This window comes from Pelobates fuscus, chromosome 1 (assembly GCF_036172605.1).
Source record: "Pelobates fuscus isolate aPelFus1 chromosome 1, aPelFus1.pri, whole genome shotgun sequence".
In the NCBI taxonomy this organism is placed as follows: Eukaryota; Metazoa; Chordata; class Amphibia; order Anura; family Pelobatidae; genus Pelobates; species Pelobates fuscus.
The window spans coordinates 64314127-64335921 of NC_086317.1; the positions used below are offsets into that span (position 1 = coordinate 64314127).

The following is a 21795-nucleotide window of genomic DNA, read 5'->3' on the forward strand; positions in this document are numbered from 1 at the left end:
CCTGTGGTTTGCAACATGCAATACTATGTTGAGTTTAGGTTTTTGTTTTAATAAATGCGGAATTTTCACAGACTGAGGACAAATTAACAAAATTGTTGGAAACAAGACCGGACTGTGACCAAAATGATGCTGCTCGTGTGTGTGGTGTACGATGCGTCTATAGAAGCAGTTTGTCATGTAGTGAATGTGGGAAGTGGGCTGTTGGTAGCCTATTCATGTGTGTTTAGGGGCTTAGGGTGTGAGAAAACGGATAAGTTGACATTTTACAGTGGGTGGGAGGTTAGTGGACGGGGCTATGTGTTCCGCATCTGGATGCAGAGCACTTTTTTATTTCTTCTTTGAGCAGGTGTTGCTTAATGTATCAGAGTATTATTATTATTGCCATTTTTATATAGCGCCAACAGATTCCGTAGTGCTTTATAATATTATTAGAGGGGGGATTTAACTATAAATAGGACAATTACAAGAAAACTTAAAGGAAAGATAGGTTGAAGAGGACCCTGCTCAAACGAGCTTACAGTCTATAGGAGTATTGCTATGGTGAGAAGATGGTTTGATCTCTCGAGTTGGCCTCAGCCATCATGGTCCAATCAGTAATTGCCTGATTAAAAAAAAAACTGGGACTAGTTGGAAGATTGCTACATGGCTATTTTGGTCGATATCAAATTAGTTCCTTATATTTTGATGTTTAGCCAATGTTACATGTGGAATAAAGATTTTGAGCCTGAGTAAGATACGTGGTAGACCCATCACTGCTGCACAATCTAGTTTGTTTTCTTCCAGTTTGTTAAAGAGGAACGGTCACTTCCCTGCATTTTTATTATTTTTTACATATTCATATATTTAACAAATAAGTATTTTAAACATATGAAAAACAAACTTAAATGTAGAATCTAGAACTATGCTGTAACTGGTAACTTCAATCTGGACTCTTCTCGATCGTGTTATTACTCATAGTACAATGTTTCACAATCCAAAATATACGCCCCTCTACTTTCATAAATGTATTGTATTGTCACCAAGGGCTTGTAGTTGTTGTGGAATGACATATGGCAAGATAATCCATCGCGTCTCCTCCCTTTTGAAATGCATTCAATATTGACCTTATTACATCTGTGTCCATACATGTGTCAGTTTTTATTTGTTTCACGTACTAGATAGGTATGCCCGATGTTTTACAGTTAAGAGTCCTAACTCTCCATCCTTTGCTTTGGTGCAATGAGTCTGACAGGCTTGCCGACTTGAACCAATTTAATGTGAGCAAGCTGTAAACATAAATCAATTACAATTATCCCAATGAAAGATGTCAAGGCTGTCTTGATAAATTGACATGCCTAAGCCCTTTTTTATGAAGGGGTTAAAACATTGACTGAATAATGGGGCTTGAAAAGACCTTAAACAGATGTACACATCAGGATTTGATTTGTGTTTTATGGCACTGTAATGCAAACTACTATAAATATATTTTAGATGTTTGAATGTTGTCCCTAATTACTAGAATAACCCTTTCACTGCCATGCTTATGCCAATTCCCACTTGTTGTTTTAATGGACCCTATTGTGTTATTGATCCTGAAGAGATTTATATACATCACTCACTTTTTTTTTTTTTTTTTTTTTTTTTTAGCTGCTTTTAAAATTGTCAAAGGCTGGCTTGGACCAGAAGCCATTAACATGCTGAAATTTGTGAACAGGAATGAAATCCAAGATTATATCAGTGTTGAGTACTTGCCGCCTCATATGGGTGGAACGGTAAGTTGAAATAAAATCAGATCCCATATACTCCACTGAGTCAACAGCTGCACTCAATTATAGAATATAGCATTTGGAGGTATTTAATTGAGATGAGTTGACTGGTAAGGGTTGGGGTGGGGACATAGATGTTGCATATTACCTAAAGGAGCATTACAAGCATCATAACCACTAAAGTGTTATGCAGTGGCTATGGTGCCAGGTGACTCCCCCACCAAAGCAAGTAGTCTGACAGTTTAACTTCATACCCATGGTTACTCCATGCCTTTGTTCAGCCTCTCGGTGAGCTGGAAGCTCCTGCTAGGAGTTTTGCTGTGCATAGCCTGTTCATTGACTGCGAGCGAAAGCTGATCATTTCCTGACAAACTAAGCCCTGCACTGCAGGTCTTCACTTGGGCAGAGGGCTTTCACCTGAGAGGAGGCTGCAGGGAGCAACGTCTGGTAGACCCCAGGTAAGACTGTAGTAGTTATGGTGCTTGGAGTGTTCCTTTAAGCAAACATCACAAATGAAGTGCATGCCCCAAAAAGGTGTTTGTCAGTCTACTTTACATATGCACCAGGCTTACTGTCCTTGCAGTTGCTGTCAACAGCCACTAACTCAGTGATACACATTTGATTTTCAGATTAGATCTGTTATTCTATACATTTGCTGTCTCACAGTATAGATAAAATAGATACTTACCGAATTAGTTCCTTGTTGTTCACGTTTTATGGATAGCAGAGTCCCATTAACACCAACTGGACCATACATTTGTTGTTCATTAAGGTCCTAAATGATGCTTTTATTTCCTTCTTTTTCTTATAATTTAGGATCCTTTCAGGTATAGCTATCCACCATTACCTGACGATGATTTTCAAACCCCAATGTGTGAAAATGGGCCAATTGCCAGTGAGGATGAATTGGAAAGCAAAGATGAAAATGAGTCCGATACAAGAGACACAGTTGATTCGATTGTAAGTGAGGATAGTGCAGTCAAACATAAAAAGGTAAACAAAATTAGTGTAATCTGGTCTTTTATCTGTGACAGGGCACAAGCATTTATGTCAATAATGTGATACACTATTGTTTTCTGCTATCTCTTTAAGCTCATTTGTTTGGTATGCACAAGTGAATTATGGTAATATACTATATTGTTTAAAAATAGAATGGTACTGGTTGTTAACCAACATGCATCCAAACCTTCAGATGTAAACAGAAATATCCTATTTTTGGGGGGTTTCTGTCCATCACACCCTAAATGGCAGTTGTTCAGAGAATTCCAAGCTCTGTGATTCCAAACTAAGTGACAAAGTTCTTATGAGCTGGGGCCAAAAAATATTTGAAAGTGCATCTGTCATTCCTATCACAATTTGGAATGAAATAAAAGATAATTAAATTGCAACTAGACATTGTGCTAGCAGAAATTCTAGCACATGTATAAATTTGAATTTAATGCACTTTAAATTGGTTAGACGGAGGGTCTAACCAGAGGATTGAGTGACAAGGAAGAGCAAGAGAACCCCGCCACTTGGCTCTCGGATCCCTGTCACTGAACAACCCCCCCCTTTTCTCATGCTTGCAAGGGGAGTATAGAACATTTTGAAGCTGAAGTGAAGGCAATGTGTCAGTATATTAGTAAGAAAATAAATCTTCATCCAGGCATTTAAAGATAAAAGCCAAAGTAGCAGCAACGTGTCAACCCAGCAGGGTCTTTGTCAAGCTGCTGCTGGGTCGAAACGTTGCTGTTGTTTTTCTCTAAATAAAGGTGCTATTTTTAGCTTTTATCCTTAAGTGCCTGAATCCATATTTATTTTCTATATCCGGAAGTGAGACTTGGCCATCCTTAGGTCCTGAGCACTCTGAAAGCCTGGAGAGTGCAGTATCCATTATCTGTTTTACATTGATGCACTGAGGTATTGGTAAGGACAGCCATGCAATACAGAGAGTGGTGGCAATGGGGAATGGGTATTACAATAGTGTAACACCCACATAGCCTCTGGTTATGAAGTGTGGGGCAGCATATAAGTAGCACTATAACAACTCCCAGAGTCAATAAAAAAATTAATTTATTTTTGTAATAAATGTTTTCATTTTCTCTGTGCGTAAATTGATTAGATAGGATGACTTGTTCAAAATCAAATATGTATTTATTTGAGGTTCCAGTATCTTGTGTGCATGTACACACCAGATTAAAAGCCTAATCAATTCAACTTAATTTAAATGTTCACATTCAAATCAATCCGACATAATGAGACAGTGTTTTTACAGTACAGTATATTTGATAAAGCTGAATTTTGTTAGGTCTTCTGCTTCTATACCCCATTTGTATCAAGGTATAATGTCTTGTCTATCTTTCATGGGTCTGTTAACATCACTGCTGTACTGGATGCAATTTACCTTAACTGTAAATTCACTGCTACCTCGGTCTCATTATTCAGCAGACCACATTTTATTACTCACCAGCTTGATGTCATTTGAATGATGGAACTTTGATGATGCATGAGGGAAACTACCCCGCAGCCCTAGTGGGAAAAACAAAAGTGCATTATGTTGCTTTGTCTTTGCATAAAAATGGTTATCTTGGCTCATTTTTATTTTTTATTATTATTATTATTATTACTGCTATTTCTAAAGCGCCAACAGATTTCGCAGCGCTGTACAATTAGTGGAGAAACGTACAATATACACAGACAAACACAAGAGGTAGAGAGAGCCCTGCATGTAAGCTGATATCTAGCCATTGGAGCTCTTTTATACAAAGTGCTTGGCTAGATGCCCCGTGAGCTTACAATCTAAAGGATACCATGGGGATTTGAGACAAGAGTTTGGAGGTGATGGCTGAAAGAGTTAACAGAGAAGCAGCTATTGGTAAAATACAAAGGGAATGAAGAGGTAATTGAGTGAGAATCTCAAACAGCTGGAGGAGCATGCTAAATATTTAGGGGGAGCCAGGGTGGGGAGAAAAAATGCAGCCTTTCACTGAGTTGAATGTGAAGTGAGGCCTGAAGAACAGAGAGTTAGATAGAACAGTCATATGGCGGTATTTACAACTGGGGAGGAGAAATGGAGAGTGAGAGAGGAGGGAGGGGGGGGTAAAGTAGCCATGTGTTATATACTATTGAAAAAGTTTAGCAACCAAGGTCTATCACCCAAAATATTAATAACTGTCTACATGAAATATTGGTCAGAAACATTAAATGACAATAGTACATATTGCTTGCACAGAAAATTACAGGGGCAACTACAGGTATAACTGGCAACAAATCTATAGTAACACATGAGAATATGTTAGCAATCCGGGAATACATGATGTGGAGTATCTTCCAAGCTTCAGTAAGTACCTGAGGGTGGTAGGTGTTTCACTGCAGGATGTAAAATGCAATCTTTCACTGAGTTGAATGTGAAGTGAGGCCTGAGGGTGGTAGGTGTTTCACTGCAGGATGTAAAAGGCAGTCTTTAACTGAGTTGAATGTGAAGTGAGCCCTGAGGGTGGTAGGTGTTTCACTGCAGGATGTAAGATGCAATCATCCTTCCATGCCCTGTTCAAAGGCCATTCAGACATTTACCTTTGCCCACAGAGCCATTAAGTAGAACATAGTTAATCTCTCTGTCTGGTCCATATTTTAAAATGATGTATCCTCCCTGCTAAGATATATATATATATATATATAATTATTTTTTTTTTTTTGAACAATTTGAACAATTTGTACTATAATTAGTCTCTTCAACTTCATATTAATAAGTTGAAGTGGATTTAACAGTTTACATCCATTGGATATAAAAGAGCAGGTGTCCACGTTGTTTGATGCAGTGCATGTATATTAATGGGTATCTATTGTCAATCTATAAAACACATGTACAGAGAACAGATAGGAGACTCGAATGTCAAAAGTTGAAAATACAATTTTTGATATTACAGAAGGTGCTTGTTTTTGTTTCTGTTTTCCTGCAGCAAATCCCTAGGCATTTGTCTACCCCAACCACATTATCTAAGCCAATCCCCTGGTGTCCTGCAGGACCCAAAGGCTGGAGCATAGCACATTTATTTATATACAAATAATAATATATTACAAAGCATCATTATCCACAGCACTTTGCATGGTGATTGATGACGGTGTTCTTTCTGATTTAACGGTCACATTATCTATTGGAACATAATTGATCAGCATAAACATTGCAGTCCGGATAAATCTTTGCTCGTGTAATAGTCACTTTAAGGGCAGTGGCAGTAGCAGGGTAAGATAAGCAGAAATCATTAGTCTGTAAAGAAAAGCAAATCCTTATACATGTTATTGTAAACTGTATTGCTTTATTGAGCTTATAAATGACATCAAGGTAAACCGTCACAGTACAGAAATTTAGCACAGTTACAGTTTAATAGAGAGATTAAGATAGTACATCGGAAATACATGGAGTGGTTAGCAGAGTCAATTAGTTTCTTGTTTCCATACATCCAGGGAACGATTAAGTTTGAGTTTAAATACATTTATTATTACAAAATGAAAGTCCATTTAGAGATGCGAAAGAGAAAAACAACACCACTTTTTTGTACTCCAGTCCATATCATGTCTGTAATGTCGTAAGGGAAATACGTTTGTTTTTCTCCCCAATTATTAAAATATTATTTGTAATTTGTTTCATTTGAGTGTTTAGTGACTAATCTACATGCACTTTTTGCTACCTCTATTACTTTAAGCTAATAAACTAATGTGAATGGAGTGATCTATTCTTACTAACCATTGGATTGCTATCTACCGGGGCTTCAGGGATCACAAATAATAATCAAAGACTAATTCTACCCCTCATGATTTTTTATTTATTTTTTTTTCATTCTGTTTCTGACTTTCTTAAAGAACTGGATAATATATGACTCTACTGGTTTATGTTTGGTTGTGTACTAAGACAAGTCGTTCACGCGTGTACAAAGAAGCCCTGTGAAGACAAAGATGAAAGACACAGAAAGAAGCGGACCTCTGATTAACCAGTTGTATCTCTCTTTGCTGCTACGCCTAACCATGAACTCCACTGCGCTGCCATCTTCTCCTTTGCTCCGCATTCATTTACTTTTCTTTTTTAATAAGTCAGATTATGGACCAAATTGTAAGTTCAAAACAAAACACAAAATGCGTTATTAACCTTATTTTAGAGTAGTCACAATGCAAAGCTTCACAGTTTTGACTGACTGACTTTTTTTCTATTCTCCCTCCCCCCCCCAACCACCACTCTGTTGGTTTCAACAAATACTCAGCCAGTAACTGTTATGTCTGATGGTTTGCAAGAAGAGGAAGCGAGTGGAACTGCACAGTGGGAACTTGGTCACAAGATTAACATGTGAAGATGACTTACAACAGTAATGACTAGAGGCAAAGATATCAACACAGAATAAACGAATGCAAGAAAACCTTTTGAAATTGGTTTCAAAATATTGACAATGCCAAATATTCATAACCTAACGCAACATAAAGTGATCTTCTGCTCTCATTATCTGCATCACCTTTTTAGTGTTTATAAACGGCTTGTTTTTCCTGCTGCAATCCTTTGCCACTCAAAATCTCTTTTTGTGTGTAATTAACAGAGTTCCACGTGGCAGTGATTATTTCATAGAAGTCTGTTTCTAATGTTACATTTTCTAGTGTGGAGTAAACCCGGCCAGTTTCACTTGATGTTCCGGTTTCTTGGACCAGTATGACAATGTATAGTGCTTTCAAAGAGCCACAGGATTCTTCTTCTATCAGACATTTAAAAGGAAACTAAATCTTCAAATTTTCCATCATATATTCCATCATTTATCTGACAAAGGGGAATAAAAATGTTTCTTACAACTGCTATAAAACATACTTTAAATATAATCTTTTGGAGATCATAAGATACGAACATGTAAGACCAGTCTAGAGTATGTGTGTATATATATATATATATAACACATCTGTAGTAGCATAAGCATCTTTCTAAAACTGTAAAAACTTTTTCTTGATGAAATGTAGAATAGAAACAAAACAAAGAGGCCTGCAAACACCTTGTGCTCCTTATCCCGCTAAATGATCGCCGTGTTAACTTTGTTTGGTTTGGTTTGGTTTGGTTTTGTGATGCAAAGAAGACGCAAACAATTTGCAAGTTTTGCCATGTGCTTGTTCAACCATATGTTCCTCTTTGTCTTATTTTGTACCCACATGTAATTTACTATTTATTTTTGTTTTAAGAACATATAGGGCTTTCTTGCACTACTGTACCTACATCAGGGTAGACCAGCTTCAACACTCAGATGCGTTGGACTACCTCTTTCACAATGCTTTGCCAACATTATAGTTGTAAGAGCACTATGACATATCAAGTCCACAACATCTGGTGTGCCACAGTTTGCCAACCCGTACCCTACAAGAATACATATCCTGCTGTTAAAGGGATACTATAGTGCCAGGAACACAAAGCTTTATTCCTGGCACTATAGCTCCCTCTGCCACTGGAGGCAGACTTAGTGCTGCATGTAAACATTGCAGTTTCTCTGGAACTGCAATATTTATCATGGCAGCAATGAGGGCACTGCACCCAGACCACTTCAATGAGCTTCAAGTGGTCTGGGTGCCTATAGTGTCCCTTTAAGTACTTTTAAAATATGATGGGGTAAAAAAGCATGTGGAGAAATACCCAATTGTGTAACCATTTTATCATGTACAAAACTAGGGCAGCTACAGAAGCACATCTGAAAATATTTTTTCCTGATTTTGGAAATACAATTTTCGTCTATTTTGGCATTTATGGGTCACGTATTAAATGGAGCACATTCATGTTTAATTGTTAGAATTTTTTTTTGTAAGGGCCAGACGAGAAATATCTGCCTTAAACATGCCTTCAAATTTAAACTCCTGTTTTTTCAGCCAGACAGTCTGTTTGAGAATGATGAGAACTAAAATCCACATTGTCAGAACTGGCCATTTTAATTAAATTTACAGTGACGTTTAAATCCTATCACTCTTAGACATGCTTTGTTTGGCAACGAATCATGGGAGTTATTGCCCGTGGCATATTGAAGGGAGTTTAAGCTTTTAACCAGGGGGTAGTCAACCTCTAGCTCCAGGTGTTGTGGGTTACATCTCCCATATTGCTCTTACAGCGCTGGCAAGGCATCAGGGTCAATGTAGTCCACAACAACTGGAGGGCTGAATGTTGACAACCCCTGCTCTTAGGTTTCCTTTAATCCTAAATCCCCACACCCACAAACCTAACCTTAACCCACATGACATCAGCAGAGGGGTTTCAAAGCATACACAGTACAGAAGTCTATGTGAGTCATATGTACTATGATCCCAGCATGAGAGAGGGATCTCCTTCATGCTGTCCCTGCTATACACACAGTGGTTGCACAGCAGAGTGCTGATCAAGGTCAGCATTTAGGCATGCAGGGAGACCTGGACCTGACCTGTGTCTTCTCAGACTCTGTATGTTTCCCTGTCATCGGGGGGTTCTTTGAATCTCCCCAGAGCATGAAATGATTACTGTGACTGAACGTGATCTCCAGGTCAGTGCTCACTTTGAGTGCCGTGGTTTAGGTCACCTGGTATTACACTTGTAATTTTGACATCAGTTTGGGAGATTTTATGTATCCTATCTACTAGACTTAAATTTCATTTTTTTTTTTTCTATTGTTGATCATTATTGCAACATTGAACAATTCAGGTACTCTCTAAGACACAGATCTATTCTAATGTTGGAGCAGTTTAAGCAATACAATGTATTCAGATGTCCTTGAAGTCTGTAACAGAACTTTATATTGACTTGGTGTTGAATGGCAGGTGGATTTTATCCATCAGTAGGTGTAACATTTTTGTATGGTATTTCGACATGTACATGGGGTTTGTTTAAAAATTCATATTTTTAGAAAATATCTGAAATACCGAGATTATGTGTGACAGACTGCTCCTTCAGTTTGGATAAACTGAGGTTTATTTTTTTACTTTTTTGTTTTGTTTTAAGAAGGGATATTTTGTTTTGTATATTTGATATACTATACAATAATTGCTGTTTATTTCTATTGGTCTTCCAAGTGTTTTATTGTCTCTGTCACACATACTTGTAACTACATATGTAGTTATGACTGTGAATGTGTAATTGTATTTTCATACTTTTTGTGTATACCCATATGTATCAATTTGCTCCGGTTTTGATTTTCAAGATACATTTCAAAACATTGCTTTTGAAAACATTCTCCAATGTTATCTGGATTTGTTTAGCCTTTTTGTGAAAAAAAAGGAATAATTTTAAGTAAAATGTATTCTAAATTAATCATCGGGGGAGGGTTGCTTTTTGTATTTTTGCTAATAAACGTTATCTTCTCATTATGAGGCAGATTTCTTGTTTAGAATTGTATGTCTAATTAGTATTATAAGGAATGGCTGCTTAACAAAGGAAGTTTGGCATCTTGATTTTAACTGCACAAAATTCAGATCTTGCTTTCATCTTTTAAAATGTTATGTAATCTGGCCACTCAATTTAAATGTGTCCAATGAATCCATGTGCTTTTTATAATTAACTGCAATCTAATAAAACATCTGTTTAAATCTTTCATCTTGTCTCCAGTTGTGGAGAATCAATACCGTAGTTCTTTAGAAACCAGGCTGTTTTTACAAATAAAATCTTGCAAATCATTGAATTATTTTTACTATCATTGTGTGTTTGTTTCCACTATTGTAAATGTGTATGTTATTTGTGTATGCAGTTATATAACCAGTAATTTTCAAGTATGTTCTAGAACAGGGGTAGGCAACCTGTTGGCCCTCCAAATGTTGTGGACTACATCTCCGTCATATTTTTGCAGCCATAATGCTGGCAAAGCATCAAGGGAGATGTGGTCCACAACATCTGGAGTGCCAAATGTTGCCTATCCCTGTTTTATAATATAAATGTAAAAAACAAAAAGAGTTCTTATATTATCCTTGCTTGGTGTAGAGTATGTCACAAATTTGAACAGGCAGGAGATATAGTGCAGCTGTTATAAGTTACCGCACGAACATGGTATAATGTTATAATAAGTTATGGCACCAACATGGCTTTTAATGTTCGTAAACTGTTTTACACAAGTTATACATTTACAAACTGTTCCTCTAGCTAGTTTAGTTTTAATGTTCATGACTTCATGTTAACAATATAGGATTAGTAATAAAAATGATAATGCCTTATCCTACACTTTAATAAGATGTTATCAAGGTCTCATGTGTACGTAACTCTTTCTATATCACACGTTGTTAGGAGCACTCCTAGGGTTCGGTTTCCCTCTAGGTAGGAGCACTCCTAGGACTCTTAGTCTGTGAACTGCAGCATTCCTAGAGTTCTTTTACACAACATGCCAAGAACGCTCCTAGGGTTCTCTTGCACAACATGTCAATGGTGCTCCTAGGGTTCTCTTACACAACATGCCAATAGGCGCTCCTAGGGTTCTCTTGCACAACATGTCAATAGACGCTCCTAGGGTTCTCTTACACAACATGCCAATAGGCGCTCCTAGGGTTCTCTTACACAACATGCCAATAGGCGCTCCTAGGGTTCTCTTACACAACATGCCAATAGGCGCTCCTAGGGTTCTCTTGCACAACATGCCAATAGGCGCTCCTAGGGTTCTCTTACACAACATGCCAATAGTGCTCCTAGGGTTCTCTTACACAACATGCCAATAGTGCTCCTAGGGTTCTCTTACACAACTTGCCAATAGGCGCTCCTAAGGTTTTCTTACACAACATGCCAATAGGCGCTCCTAAGGTTTTCTTACACAACATGCCGATAGTGCTCCTAGGGTTCTCTTACACAACATGCCAATAGGTGCTCCTAGGGTTCTCTTACACAACATGCCAATAGCGCTCCTAGGGTTCTCTTGCACAACATGTCAATAGACGCTCCTAGGGTTCTCTTACACAACATGTCAATAGACGCTCCTAGGGTTCTCTTACACAACATGCCAATAGTGCTCCTAGGGTTCTCTTACACAACATGCCAATAGTGCTCCTAGGGTTCTCTTACACAACATGCCAATAGTGCTCCTAGGGTTTTCTTACACAACATGCCAATAGTGCTCCTAGGGTTCTCTTACACAACATGCCAATAGGCGCTCCTAAGGTTTTCTTACACAACATGCCGATAGTGCTCCTAGGGTTCTCTTACACATGTCAATAGACGCTGCTCGGGTTCTCTTACACAACATGCCAATAGGTGCTCCTAGGGTTCTCTTACACAACATGCCAATAGGCGCGCCTAGGGTTCTCTTACACAACATGCCGATGGCGTTCCTGGGCTTGTTACCTGTATTTTACCTGCAATCATAAGACCTCTGTAACAATACATATTTACCCATGATCTTTAACTATGCCCAGCAGATGAATAGTTTCTGTTGTTGGTTGTGAATGTAATGGAAAATGTAATTAACTTATCACTTTATTTTTAATGTTGGGGTGTACCTATTTTGATACATCTTAAGGAGCACCCTATTTCATTAATTGATTTTTTATTTTTTAAACTCTACTTTCACTGAAACCACGTTACTGAATACTTGGCCATTGCTGAGATTATCATTCAGCTTCTAATGTGGTTTTAGAGGGATGGGGTGTTCCCTTAAATACCGACTCACTAAACGCCACACCTTGTCATCCATCACAAGGCAAAGAATTTAGGCCAATGTCTCTCTGTAACACAGAATAAGATTAACATCAAAATGTCTTTTTTTTATATTTTTATGCTTTAGCAGCAATGCAAGAAATAAAATTATATAACCTTTATCTGCTTTTAAAGCTGAATTATTTTCCATCGTTTTAATAAACCAAATGCATCAAAATTTCTTAGATAATCCTGTTACTTTCTTTAGATAAGGGTTTCTTCTTTATATCTGTCTGTTAACCTAGTTGCGTACAAAGAAGCATACTAGTTTTACATTGCTATAATGTCCTCTTTTGATATATTTGGTGGTTCGCGTAGCATTTTTTTATACATGGTTGACTTGTTTGCATCTTTATTTATGTAGATGAGCTACTCAGAAGACCATTTTAAACAAGCAGATGGAGACAAGAATGATATCAAGCAGCAAAAAAACAAGAAGGCAGTGGCCGTTTTTAAAGGACCTTTATTACACATTAGGTATGATTTAAGGGCACAGTTTACAATACAAGTTGGTTTTCTTGGTATTTGTTTCTTAGAAGTTTCTTAAACTGCTGACATCCAGTATGGCCTATCTTAACCTAACCGTCACAAATGTTGGGCAATACTTTGCTTATCATTTTTTTATTTTTTTTTTTTTTTAATGGGGGTGTTGCATCTTGCATTTGTTAGTAGAACTCCCGCAGGGATGAGCATAGTAGTTTATGTTCTTCTCTTGAAAAATTCTGAGAAGAGTGATAATAAAACACTCTACAACATCTGTCTAATTTTTTTATGAGAAGCATTTTATTTTTTTTACTTTTGTTTAATTTAGTCCCGCAGAAGAGTTGAACTTTGGATCCAAAGAAAGTGGAGAAAGAAAATGCATAATCATTCTAAATAATGTTACAAAAAACACAGTAGCATTTAAGGTAACTTGTTATATTTATTATTCTTTATCTGTATTATATATAATTTTCAAGCCTATTTATGGCATTTATATCATTGTAAAATCACAAGTCACTGTGAGTTTCATTCCTTTGGATCTCTGTGATACTTTTACACACTTCATATTGCTGTCTTAAAGGAACAATCTAGTGTTAGGAATACAAAAGTATTCCTGACACTATATTGCTGAAGTGGTTGTTAATGAAAAGTGTATGTTACTCACCTTTTCTCCCACATCTAATCGCTGCTGTTACCGGATCCATGGCTGAGATCATCAGTCTTGTGTATGAGTGGCAAAACACCTGGCTGCATCCATCAGTATCTCCTCAAAGAGATTAGTTGAATAAATGCATCTCTATGGGGAACTTTCAGCGTCTCCATGCAGAGCATGCTGAATGCCAGTGCTGCACGACTAGGAAGCACCTCTGTTCGTCATCTGAGTGACTGCCAATAGAGGTGTTACTAGGCAGCAATGTAAACACTGTTCTCGCTCTCTGAAAAGGCAATGTTTACAGTTCTAAGACTCCAGGGACATGCTTTAGATACCAGAATCCCCACATTAAGCTGTAGTGGTTCTGTTGACTATAGTATCCCTTTAATGCTGTGGAGCTCTGTTGTATACTGAAACACTAAACATTCTGAGGTTATTTATACGGATGACATCAGAGCAGGAAAATATTGTGGGGTATTTTTTTACTCAAAAATGTGGCTTCCTTTCAAAAGTGGGGTTACTAGTGAGCCATACCTACATTTTCTTTTTTGCAAAACATATATTGCATCTGAGAATTTTTTTTTTTAAAGGGAAACTCCAGTGCCAGGAAAACAATCCGTTTTCCTGGCACTGCAGGTCCCCTCTCCCTCCCAATCCCCGGTTGCTGAAGGGGTGAAAACCCCTTCAGATCACTTACCTGAGACCCCGCCGATGTCCCTCGGCGGTGGTGTCTGCTTGCCGCTGCTCCCCCCAGTCATTACGTCGGCCAGTGTGCGAGACTGATCCCGCCCACCGGCCAGGGAGACCAAATGCGCATGCCGCGCCGCGCATGCGCATTAGAACTCCCCATAGGAAAGCATTGAAAATTATTTTCAACGCTTTCCTATGTGGAATTGAGCGACGATGGAGGTCCTCACACAGCGTGAGGACGTCCAGCAACGCTCTAGCACAGGTTTTCTATGCTATAGAGCAGGAAGTGGCCTCTATTGCATTGCGTTGTTATTATAGTTTATAAAAAATAAAAAAACTGCAATAATTACACTTGCAGGGTTAAGGGTAGTGGGATTTGGCACCCAGACCACTCCAATGGGCAGAAGTGGTCTGGGTGCCTGGAGTGTCCCTTTAATGTATTCTTTCATTCCTCCCCCCCCCCAAAAAAAAAATAATAATCCAGATACTGACAGACTTACATGGTATACATAAACAACATTATAGAATTTAGTATATTATAAGACAAATTTTCATAATACATGTGACAGTTCTATAGCAAAACAATGATCTTACTCTCACAAACCGTGAAGCAACATAAATAATCAGACTAGGGGTATCATTATTTTCTAACTTATTATCACTGTGTATATATTTTAATATTTATGAGTATTTATACAATATTTCAGCCGATTTAATAGTTTGAAAAAAGGCTTATGGGGCAAACCTATTAATCCTAATAAACCTAATAGCAACATAACATTTAAAGTGACACTCTAAGCAATTTATCCACTACAACTCATAGATTCCCCCTTTGAAATATCCAAGTTGAGTTAAAACACCTGAAATATATTAAACAGGTTTTTTTAATTCACCAGAATGTGGAGCAGTCACATTTTTGCCTTGTCCACACTTAGTGGATTAAAAAGTCCTGGTTAAATATACTTCTGATGTGGCGTCTCAGAAGTATATTTTATTTGTGCATGCACGGATCCTGGTGCAGATCTGCTGGATAGTGCACCAGGATGTAATCTATGCTGCTAGGTTTTCCTTCATATTAATGTTTATTTGTAAATGTCATATTGGGCTTGTAGCTGCAGTGTTATTTCAAAGTTGCACAGCATTAAGACACCTTACTGCCCCATGGTCTATATAAGGCACATATATTCTAGTGTTTTATTTAATAATTATTACAATAATACCTTCTCCACTGTTTGCAGGTTAGAACAACTGCCCCTGATAAGTACAGAGTCAAACCAAGTAACAGTAGCTGTGAACCTGGCTCCACAGTGGATATAGTAGTATCTCTTCATGCAGGTAAGTGGGTTCTTGCACATAATTAGTACACAATATTATCATTATTTTATGGTTGTGCAGCTAATATTGGTACTTATACAAAGTTTGTAAAGAAACGCAAACCTTAAAGGGACACACTGTAGGCACCCAGACCACTTCAGCTCATTGAAGTGGTCTGGGTGCTGTGTCCCTTTTGCACCTAGTGCTGCAATGTTAAACAGCACTAAGTCTGCCCTTAGTGGCTGTCTACCAGAATTGTAACAGACTTTTGGTCCATTATCTGATGCTGGAGGTCCTCATGCTCTGCATCAGATTTTTCCCACAGGAAAGCATTGATTCAATGCATCCTTCCTCAATGCTTCGGCACTGGGATCAGGCAAGTAAATATAGGGTTTTAACCCTTGATTTATTGGTTAGGAGTGTGCGTGAGGGTGGGGGGAGGCAGAGGGGTTGGTAGTGCCAGGAATTCAGCTTTGTATTCCTGGCACTATAGTATACACAGCAGTTTCACTGTTTAGCATGTGCTTCATTACACCTCTTCCCATATATTTTATTACCTTTATTCTAACTCCTTTCCACCCTCTTACTTTAATGTGACTTCCACTTGATTTTAGCCCAACAAGTTCCAACTTTGTAGTTTAAACTCAATGAGCATAGATTGAAGTCATTAAAGGTAAATTTTGCATTTCTTAGCTCACAGCTAAGTTCCTTGCCTGCTCTTGCATTATCATTCGAACCCAGCTCCTGATTGATTGCGCTAAGGTTATATCGGCATCCTTTGAGTTTGACAGATTTCCCAGCCAAATGTGTTTCACATTTATAATGATTTTTGCATAAATGAGCAGAAGAAAATGATATTCAACGCTTTAACTCCATATGCTGTACATCTTAATGAATTGATTTGTTTTTCCACAAGCATTTGTTGCTTCGCTTCAAGATCGTTTCTTAGTGATGGCTGCAGAGATGGAACAGCCTAATGGAACCAGTGCCCAGGATTTGGCGCATTTCTGGAAGGAGGTGCCAAGGAGTAAAGTGATGGAGCATCGGTATGTTTGCTCTGCATGGCATTTACTAGAAGCCTTGTTCCGTTAGGCATCCACTCAACTTGTCTCAGTATGTTTCTTTGTAAATTTGGAATATCACCTACATGTTTGTTGTTTCTACGTATTGTACTGGGCTGTGAATTTTTTTTTATACATATCCTGGATATATAAAATTTTCATTTATAAATAATATTACACTGAAGATCGCTGCATTGAAACTTTTAAAATATCTTTGCAGAAAAAAATAAATTACATATGTAATCAGCCTAATGCTCTTCTGAGATTCAAAGGCTTTGTTTTCTCTCAAATTATACATAACCAAATGTTTATAACAAAAACATAATAAAAAATTAGATATCTAGGCAGAAACTTTTCAGTATGAAAATATTGATTAGTTGCAGATTAAGATACAAAAGTAAATGAATGAAAGGTTATGCATTTGGAGAAATGTTAATTTTACCAATGCACAAAACAGGAATGAAATAGAATTTAGTTGTGGATGCAGAATGCTCCTTTGACTTTAAATACCTTAAAAGTTTTAAGCATGAAAATCACTTAATCTTAACAAAGGGATTTCGGGGCACATGGGCACAGCCTTGCTGTGGCATTTTTTTGTTCATTGTATGCAATTCCCATGCCAGTCCAGCAGCCACAAAGGATTTAGGATATTCTAGCTTATGTCCAGCGTAAGAATGCAAAATATACCTAGACATAGGATGTGTGTGCATGCAATGTGCTTTTCATAGAAAAGCATTGAATTGAAGGATAATGTTTATTACCGCACATGTACTGTGTGGCTTCAAGATAAACATTTGACTGGCATCAAGCTGGAGGATCAAGCTGCATTGGGGATTTTTATTCTAAGTTTAAGAGTGATCTTAGGACCTTTAGTTCTAAACTTACAAAGTAACACATGGACAAAATAGGGTGTGGTTTTTTTTTCGTTTTTTTTTGTGTTTTCCTTCAAATGTTATAGGGCAACTTAAATTGAATTCACATAATTCTGAAGTTTAAAATTCAACACACAAAAATCACCAAGCTTTTAACCTACATTTTAAAATTCATATTTCAATTCACTAAAGTTTGGTGTTTTTGAAAACAAACCTCACTGTATTAGCAACTGATTTTCCTTAGAAGTAGATCATACTAATATGGATTTAATTTACAATATAGTTATTTTCATTTACCTCCTACCAAGTCCTTCATGCAGTCCTGCGTTTGATGGAAGGTTACAATGTGCCCAAACCGTAGGACAACTCTGTGGGTGTTCTCCTGTCTCCTTGTGTGTTATCATGGTGTGTACTTTACATTGCATGAATGGTTTGCAGTGAACTTCAATACTCTTATTTATACCTACATTTCTGCTGCATTGTCTTCTTTGTTTCTTGTAATTTGATTTGCCACTGATGGTTGAATGTCAAACAGTTTGAGCATTTTGACAAAAACCTGAACTTATGCACCATGTAAAGGTGTGCACTTCTTGCTGTTCAGATAATACAGAAGTTAACTTCGCTATTATCAGTCCAATCTTGGACCACAGTGTTAAACTGCAAGCATTTTATCAATGGAATGCTTCAAACATCATAACTCCTACATTGTTCTGTAGTGGTTATGGTGCCAGGAGTGCCCTGTCTTTCTGCCAGCGTAACTAGTCAGGCTGTTTCACTACGTGTGTGTATGTATGTGTATGTATATGTATATGTGTATATGTATATGTGTGTATATATATATATATCTATATATATATATGTATATGTATATCTGCACTAACCAAGCAGTCAGGCTTTAGTTTCAGAGAGTGCCCAGGTCTTTTTTTTTAACCACTCATGGCATCCAGAAAATCCCTTTGCCCTATAGCTACAGAAATTTCTTGCTGAATATTTTGTTTTCTCCAGACCATTACTGCCAGCTTTATCCATTCAGTAGTCACATAATTAAATCTATAGCTGCCATATTTAGACAGTCTCCATAAAGAGCATTGTTGTTTCCAGTTTGCCCATCAGTACATGACATTGAAAGGAATAGAACTATTTGTGTGAGAGGAGATTCAACGTAATCCTGGGACGACTGTTTATTGTATCTTCAGAAAGATTTCTGTTGGCATACTCATACAGTAATAAAAGTAGATACAAATGTATTTTTCACCTACTTCAGGGCTCGAGTCCTGCAGGAACGCATGGGAACGGCGTTCCTGCACTTTTTCCAATGCAGGAACGCCGTTCCCGTTCCCAGTCCTGCAGGACCTGCCCTGCTACCTGCACACAGGGGCCCATCACACGCTGTGTTCCTCTCCAGCACTAACAATCGCGCGACCCGCGGCAGTCAGAGCGTTGCCACGGGTTACCATGGCAACGCTCCGCACAGGCGAGTCTCGCGAGAGTTAGAGCTGGAGAGGGAACACAGCGTGTGATGGGCCCCTGTGTGCAGCGGCTGGCTCCCCCACCGGACCACCAGGCGATCTCCCCCCTCCCTGACAAGGTAAGAAGCAGGGAGGGGGGAATAAACTAAAAGAATATACACACACATAAATTTAAAAAAAAATGCTTCTCCCACCCATCATCCAGCACACACACACCAACACACATCATCCAGCACACACACACCAACACACATCATCCAGCACACACACACACCAACACACATCATCCAGCACACACACACACCAACACACATCATCCAGCACACACACACACCAACACACATCATCCAGCACACACACACACCAACACACATCATCCAGCGCACACACACACACCAACACACATCATCCAGCGCACACACACACACCAACACACATCATCCAGCGCACACACACACACCAACACACATCATCCAGCGCACACACACACCAACACACATCATCCAGCGCACACACACACCAACACACATCATCCAGCACACACACACCAACACACATCATCCAGCGCACACACACACACACCAACACACATCATCCAGCGCACACACACACACACCAACACACATCATCCAGCGCACACACACACACACCAACACACATCATCCAGCACACACACACACACCAACACACATCATCCAGCACACACACACACACACACCAACACACATCATCCAGCACACACACACACACACACACCAACCAACACACATCATCCAGCACACACACACCCACCAACCAACACACATCATCCAGCACACACACCAACCAATACACACACCATCCAGCACACACACACATCATCCAACGCACGCACACACACACATCATCCAGCGCACGCACGCACACACACACACACATCATCCAGCGCACGCACGCACACACACTTCATCCAGCGCACGCACACTTCATCCAGCGCACGCACACTTCATCCAGCGCACGCACACTTCATCCAGCGCACGCACACTTCATCCAGCGCACGCACACTTCATCCAGCGCACGCACAATTCATCCAGCGCACGCACACTGCATTCATTATACACACTCTACACTCACTACAAACACATTACATTCACTATACACACTCTGCACTCACTACAATCACACTACATTCACTATACACACTCTGCACTCACTACAAACACACTACATTCATTATACACACTGCACTCACTACACACACTGCATTCATCATACACACTCTGCACTCACTACACACACTGCATTTATTATACACACTGCACTCACTACACACACTACATTCATTATACACACTCTGCATTCACTACAAACACTACATGTATTATACACACTACATTCATTATACACACACTGCACTCACTACAAACACACTACATTCATTATACACACTCCACTCACTACAAACACACTACATTCATTATACACACTCTGCACTCACTACACACACACTACATTCACTATACACACTCTGCACTCACTACAAACACTACATTAAATATACACACTCTGCACTCACTACAAACACTACATTAAATATACACACTCTGCACTCACTACAAACACTACATTAAATATACACACTCTGCACTCACTACACACTACATTCATTATACACACTCTGCACTCACTACAAACACACTACATTTATTATACACACTACACTCACTACAGACACACTACATTCACTATACACACTCTGCACTCACTACAATCACACTACATTCACTATACACACTCTGCACTCACTACAATCACACTACATTCAATATACACACTCTGCACTCACTACAAACACTGCATTCATCATACACACTCTGCACTCACTACAAACACACTACATGTATTATACACACTGCACTCACTACAAACGCACTACATGCATTATACACACTGCACTCACTACAAACACACTACATTCATTATACACACTCTGCACTCACTACAAACACACTACATTCACTATACACACTCTGCACTGCACTATATGCATAGTAGTGTATTTTTTAATTTTTTTTTTTTAAGGAGGGGCGGGAATCTTGGGTGAGTTCCCACACTTTTTTCCCCAGGACTTGACCCCTGACCTACTTATCGTCTACTGAACCTTATCCCTGTCCAGTGAACTATGAGAAGAAAGACTCAACTGTGAACTACTGGATCCAATTTCAAAGTATTCAGATCTCTGTAAAACATAATCATTTTACAAAAATGTGAATATTGCACATTAATTGTATCCATTCTATAATGGGTTGTTAAAGTTATCCGATAGGCGAGCCTCTTTAACTGGTACAATTTAAAGGCTGTCTTGTATGAGCACAGCAAAGCCATGTGGCTGACTCAAATGAGGAACAAAAGCTCTTGCACTCAAGGGGAACTGCCACTCCCCTGGAATTCACACTATTGAATTGGACATAAGTTTTCATGAAATTGTTTCTGTCTCATATTGAGGAAAAACGGCCACTTCCTGGAATTGATAGCTTTGCTATTTCTCTATAAACACAAAAAAAGGTTTGAAAGGTCTGACCAATGAAGTCAAATGTGTGAATTTACACCAGTGTATTTATTACAATACTGGAACTGAATGCTTCCATCTTAACGTCAATCATTGTTCTAAGTTCTGTCTTTTATTGTCATTGAAATTCGTACAGGGAGAAGTTATATGCGATTACATTTTTTTTTTTATATGTAAGTAATAGTTCCCCTTAAAAGTAAGGGAACCCATTTGTGCAGGTTAATGTTTAAACATAGATACATAATTTGCATTTCTTTTGTTAAGTGATGTGAGCAAAAGCTCATTGTAACGGGAAGAGCATTTATCTACTCTTGCATGGTGTTAATCACTCTCTGCT

The 21795-nt window shown here is 38.5% G+C and overlaps 1 protein-coding gene across 2 annotated transcripts in view; it reads left to right on the forward strand.

Moving 5' to 3' along the window:
- Positions 1-21795, forward strand: part of MOSPD2 (motile sperm domain containing 2) — a 57063-nt gene that overhangs the window by 29946 nt on the left and 5322 nt on the right. For both annotated transcript variants that reach the window (XM_063449021.1, XM_063449030.1), the window contains 6 exons: positions 1627-1751; positions 2562-2738; positions 12734-12846; positions 13181-13277; positions 15433-15529; positions 16425-16554. In XM_063449021.1, coding sequence (XP_063305091.1) covers positions 1627-1751; positions 2562-2738; positions 12734-12846; positions 13181-13277; positions 15433-15529; positions 16425-16554 — 739 coding nt within the window. The remainder of the gene's footprint in view (positions 1-1626; positions 1752-2561; positions 2739-12733; positions 12847-13180; positions 13278-15432; positions 15530-16424; positions 16555-21795) is intronic.